This window comes from Nematolebias whitei, chromosome 5, assembly GCF_014905685.2.
Source record: "Nematolebias whitei isolate Nwh7 chromosome 5, NemWhi1, whole genome shotgun sequence".
In the NCBI taxonomy this organism is placed as follows: Eukaryota; Metazoa; Chordata; class Actinopteri; order Cyprinodontiformes; family Rivulidae; genus Nematolebias; species Nematolebias whitei.
Genome location: NC_056502.1, coordinates 5,838,108 through 5,844,374, shown reverse-complemented (window position 1 = coordinate 5,844,374; position 6,267 = coordinate 5,838,108). Strand labels below are relative to the sequence as shown.

The 6,267-nt window shown below is 40.7% G+C and overlaps 1 protein-coding gene across 1 annotated transcript in view; it reads right to left on the bottom strand.

Moving 5' to 3' along the window:
- tspan13a (tetraspanin 13a) overlaps positions 1 to 4,104 on the bottom strand; it is a 5,486-nt gene extending 1,382 nt beyond the window's left edge. Inside the window, exon 1 of the mRNA XM_037676731.1 lies at positions 3,852 to 4,104. Within this exon, the coding sequence (XP_037532659.1) occupies positions 3,852 to 3,914 (63 nt within the window). The 5' untranslated portion in view covers positions 3,915 to 4,104. The remainder of the gene's footprint in view (positions 1 to 3,851) is intronic.
- Positions 4,105 to 6,267: the final 2,163 nt, after the last annotated feature.

The window sequence follows — 6,267 nt, the reverse complement described above, 5'->3', positions numbered from 1 at the left end:
AACCCAGAGGAACTCGTCCTGCAGTTACAGAACCCAGAGGAACCCGTCCTGCGGTTACAGAACCCAGAGGAACTCGTCCCGCCCACGAGATGAGATTTGCACTTCTGGTGTAAAAAACATGAAAACGAGTTCAAACTGTGACTTGGGAGAATCTCCTGGATGTTTTCTGTCGTTTGAAACCTTCTGGAGCTGAAAGTGTCCGTCCTCTGGTTCTGAAGGTTCTGATGTCTGAATGTGAGAGGAGCTGCTCCTCCTTATCAACAGGAGGCAGCTGAGGAGGTTCATCAGATCAGGACGTCTTGCTTTGGATGTTTTCATGGCAGGTCCCACAGAGAAGAGATCCCGGGTTGGAACCAGAACTCTCTGCAGGGCTAATAAATCCTCCCTGGAACATGTCAAGGTCCCCCAGGAGGATCTGGACAGAGACAGGTCTGGGATTCTGTCCTGGACCCACTGTCCCTCCTCTGTCCAATCCATCTCAGTGTGTCCTCTCTAACTTCATCTCCAGTTGTTCCACCTGTGCTGAACCTCTGATGAGCTCTAATCTTCTCCTTCCTTGTTTCTCCTAAGGAGAACCTCAACATCTTCATTTCTGCCACTTCCAGTTCTGTCTCCTGTCCTTTTGTCCATGTCTCCGTCTCCAGACCATACAACATAGCTGGTCTCACCACTGTCTTGTAAACTTTTCCTTTGACCTTTGCTGACACTCTTCGCAAATCACCCGTGAATCTTTTCTCCATCCACTCCCTCATGGACTCCGTCTTACTACGGCTGACTTTCAATCCTCTTCTTTCAAGTGCATACCTCCACCTCTCCAAGTTCTCTTCCACCTGTTCCCTGTTCTCACCACAGATAATGTCATATGCAAACATCATAGTCCACGGGGATTCCTGCCTCACCTCATCTGCTACTCTTTTTCACAACAACAGTCATTCTACACACAACCATCCGATGCCGTCTGGCCACGCTCCCCTTCATCAACCTTAGTCCCCAATCTCCCTCAGATTTCCTCTTCTACACAGAATGTAGTCGACCTGTGTACTCCTCCCTCCACTCTTATAGGTCACTCTGTGTTCCTCCCTCTTTTGGAAATAAGTGTAGACTACAGCCATTTCCATTTTCTTGGCAAAATCCACCACCATCTGTCCTTCCTGGTTTCTTTCCTTGACACCAAACCTCCCCATCACTTCCTCATCACCTCTGTTTCCTTCACCAACATGTCCATTCAGGTCTGCTCTGATCACCACTCTGGGAATACTCCCCATCACTTCATCCAGATCTTTCCAAAATGTACATTTCTCCTCCACATCACATCCAAACTGTGGAGCATAACCACTGACAACATTTAGCATCAAACCTTCTGGTTCTACCTTCAGGCACATCACCCTATCTGACACTCGTTTCACCTCTGCTACATTCTTTGCCAACTCCTCCTTCAGGACCACCCCTACTCCATTTCTCTTTTTATCCACACCGTGGTAAAACAGTTTGAACCCTGCTCCAATGCTGCGAGCCTTGCTGCCCTTCCACTTGGTCTTTTGGACACAGAAAATCTACCTTCCTTCTCAGCATCATGTCAGCCAGCTCTCTACCTTTGCTTGTCATTGTCCCCACATTTAGAGTTGCAACCCTCAATCCTACATTCTTGACTTTCCTCTTCTCCCTCTGTCTTCTGGCACGTTTCCCTCCTCATAGTCTCAAACAAACATCCCATAATCTTCAATTAATAATCACAGCCTGTCCCAAATAATTTGGTTGTTTTGGTGTTTGAACAGTTTTTAAGCCGCTACTAAACATTAAAATTAAAAAGACATGTCTGTCAGAACTCGTCCTCCATTTTCTCCTTTTGCTTTGAAATGTTCTTCTCTGGTTTGGAAGGTTTGAGGGTCCCGTTTTATTCTGAAAGTCTTATTCTGCTTCCTGTTTCTGGAGATTTGTTCCTTTAAAATCTTTAGAGAACCTTGTTCCGTTTTTTTTGGGTCATAAACACATTTTGACGTAAAACTTGATCTTTCAAGACAAATGTCACAAAATGCTTCTCAACAAAAAAAACAAAAATAAACATTTGGTTTTCGAGTGAATAAACAAAATTAATCAAAACCAAATTAAATACGTTGAAGTTTAAATTAAGGTCCAGGTCTGCTTCCATCCAGAACTCGTTTGGATTTTAACAAAACAATAAAAACATATTTCATCCTGAATATAGAATTTGAATCAATTTGTAAAATGTGACTTTAAAAATCCAAACGTGGGCAAAGATCAGCTGCTGGACGTCCTGAAGGACAAAGACAGGAAGTCCTGGAAGACAGCGTCCTCAGGAAACGTCTGCTTGTCGCTGATCAGGGAGGAGAAACGTTACATTTGTCACCAGAGGAAGAAAAAAACCATTAAAAACATTTAAAGTCCAAACATTTTCTCGTTTCTTCTGAAATTAATTAACGTTAAAAAGTTTTTCTTTGATCTTCTGACTCCAGCTGGGAGCAGGAAGTTGATCTGAATCTGCAGAACACTTCCTCTGTACGGCAAGCCCTGCGTGCATTTATTCTCTCTTTTACATGGACTAGTTGCGCATTTGGTCACACTAGTTCAACCGAGTCTAACTGGTAGCAGGTTTTATCCAGCACGAGTCAACTAGTCAACCACTTTCTGCTCCAAGTCCCAACTAGTTTATTTAAACAAAGAAGTAAATCACTGGACCAAACAAGTTAACCGAGTAGAGTTAACTAGTCATCATGATCCAACTAGTGAAAAATAAGATTATACAATGCTCACTAGTTGTTGAGTTATTGTGTGTGTGGACTAGTTAACTGATGCAAAGTTAACAGTGGAACTAGTTAACTAAAATATTTACCACTCAAATAGTCGACCATTTTCTATCCCAACTAGTTTAGTTAACTGAGTAGAGTTAACTAGTCATCGTGATCCAACTAGTGAAAAATAAGATTATACAATGCTCACTAGTTGAGTTATTGTGTGCGTGGACTAGTTAACTGATGCAAAGTTAACAGTGAAACTAGTTAACTAAAATATTTACTACTCTACTAGTCGGCCATTTTCTGCTCCAAGTCCCAACTAGTTTGTTTATTTAAACGAGTAAATCACTGGACCAAAGTTAACTGTCATACAAGTTAACTAGTCGTAATCTAACTAGTCAAAAAGAAGATTCTAAAATGCTCACTAGTTGTCGAGTTATTTAACTAATGAATACAATGTAAACAGTGAAACTAGTAAACCAAAATATTTTCCACTCAACTAGTTGGCACGTTTTTGTTTTTACTTGTCAACTAGTGTGTCTGAACTCAGCGCAACTAGTAAAGTGTGACTGGCTTTACTAGTTAACGCGTTATACTGGTCAACTAGTTAACGCGTTATACTGGTCAACTAGTTAACGCGTTATACTGGCCAACTAGTTAACGCGTTATACTGGTCAACTAGTTGGCTACTTTGTAGTGGAGATGGTTTGTGCTGACTGGTTAAAGGTTTACATGTTTAATGGTTAACTTGGTCAGCAGTCCTCCAGTGATGAGTAAAAACACAAACTAGTCCTGGTGACACAAAATGGCCGCCTGTACAAACAGTTGCTGCCAGTTTTCTGGAACTGATCAGACTTTTCTTCTTCCATCATCATCATCATCATCATGGTGATTAGCAGCAGCTCCCGTGCACGGTGCTGTCGCGGCGTGCACGCGCGCTGTGGGACAGAGCGGCCCTTCATTGTGATCAGCAGCTCATTAGTTGAAGGTGTTTTATGAAGGATGGGCAGACTGACACTCACGTGCAGCTCCTGCTAGAAAGTTCTTCATCTAAAATAAAAGCAGGACTCCTCCTCGTGCCTCCTCACATCAACTCACCACGTACAGGATGTTGAGCGCAGAAAGCGCGTTTTTGGCGCAGAAGAATCCTCCGCAAACCATCGCTGGAAACCTGAAGCCGTTTCTGGGGTTCGACTCCCTGCTGGTTCTGGTTCGACTCCCTGCTGGTTTTGGTCCGACTCCCTGCTGGTTCTGGTCCGACTCCCTGCTGGTTCTGGTTCGACTCCCTGCTGGTTCTGGTCCGACTCCCTGCTGGTTCTGGTCGGGTCTGCCGCTGTGGGAGCCGGACTCGGTTTCCTGGAGCGGATGCTGCGCTCTGATTGGTCAGCTCGAATGACTCACCTGCAACAGGTGACGCAGGTGATTACCGATGAACTCTGACCCGACAAGATTAATATTTACCTAAAGAAACGGACTCTGCGGTTAGTGAACGCACCACGGCCTTTCAAAGTAAAAGCTTAAGCCCTTCAGTTCAGTATTAATTTTTATTAAAACGTTTTTTTTAATTTCGGTTCTAAAAGGTGGATTTTGTTTATAATCCAACAGAAAACACAGAAATCTGAACGAAACAAATAAAAAAAAAAAACATTAAGGTGTGAGGAAATTTCATCATAATGTAAAATAAATTAGAATAAAGAAACAAAACAAGCACCGAATTATTTTTATTTAGGAACAGTTTTTAATCTTCTTTATAAACATTTAAATAAAATTTGAGTTTAATTTGCTTTGGTGGAAAACTGACATGTTTTATTAAATGAGGCCACTGACAATAACAACAATAAAAATAAATATATAATAATAATAATATAAACAGATTTTTTTTTAGAAGCCATATGCTTATTCAACTTGTTTAAATGTTTGTGAAAAGAAGTTTTGGGGAAACGAAATGAATTAAATACCCTGAAATTAATAAAGATTAAATTTGGAGCACAGATCATTTTAAAACAGATTCCGTTTCTTCGATTTGTTCAGACAAACATTCAGTTTCTGAAGATAGAAATCATAAATATTTAAAAAAATAATAATTCAAATTTTAATAAACGTTCAATCAGATCAAATTTATTTATTTTTCCCACAGAATTAACAATTTGATTAAAGTTCACTTGTTTATTTGTCTAAAAATGTATAAAACTTTGCTTTCATGGAGATTTTCATGATAAAATCCCACAGAAAACCAGGAAGTGTTTTTTGTTTTGATGCTCACGCTTTCATCGTGTTTCTGTTTAAATTTTATTTATAATCATTTACTCTTAAATGAGTAAAGTGGGAGTGGTGGTGTAGAGGTTAGAGAAGGTGGGCCTGTGATTGCTGGTTCAACTCCTGGTACGGACAACATCAAAATGTGGGAGGCCACCACCTGCCTCCACCATTATTTGCCCTATTCTGGGCCCTTGAGCAAGGCACTTAACCCCCACCATCTGCTCCCTCGGGCTGTCTTATGGCAGCTCTCTGCTCCACACAGAGGCTGTGGTAGCTCGGTGGTCTGTGGTTGTGTCAGGAAGGACATCTGGCGTAAAAACAATTGCCAAGACTCTTTGTGCACGTTATAATCCGCTGTGGTGACCCCTGAAGAAGGAGCAGCTGAAAGGAGAGGAAAAAAAAAAATTTAGTCTTATAACAGAAAAAGGTTTAGTCTTTTAGTGTTCTGTTTTTCTTGATATATTCCGACGCTCTTCCGAATTTATATATATATATATATTTATGCAAAGTTCTGTTTGTGAATCCTTTAAAATAAAGTAATAAGTATTGATAAAAATATTGAATTTGTCCAAAATCCGTCCTGTTTGGAATGTCTAACAGATTCATATTGAGTGAAGAAAACAAACAAACAAACAAACAAATATATAAAAAACAACAGAAGTAGAAAACATTCACACGTTCCAGTGTAATGAATCAAAGTGTTTGTCTCCCCCTGGTGGCCACATGCGTGTACGTCACGAACCCGCGGCATGATGGGAAACTTTCAGAAACATCCTTCCATTCTCTTTACCCGCTTCCTCCTGTTCGGGTCACGTGGGGCACTGGTGCCCAGCAGTCACTGTGTGAGAGGCGGGGCTTCTCAAACTTCATATAAACAGATCATTAGAATTATTATTATATTATTACAGATTATTATATAAATATATATCACAGAGTGAAAACAGGAGGTGGAAAAAACATCAGAGATGAAACAAACTCAAATACATGTATATTATAAATAAACAAATATAAACACCACAAGAAAACAACAATACATTTATTTTTACTGCAAATGACAAAACTCCATCATCCATAATCCATCCATCATCCATCCATCCATCCATCCATCCATCATCCATCCATCCATCCATCCATCCATCATACATCATCCATCCATCCATCCATCCATCCATCCATCCATCCATCATACATCATCCATCCATCCATCCATCCATCCATCCATCATACATCATCCATCCATCCATCCATCCATCAT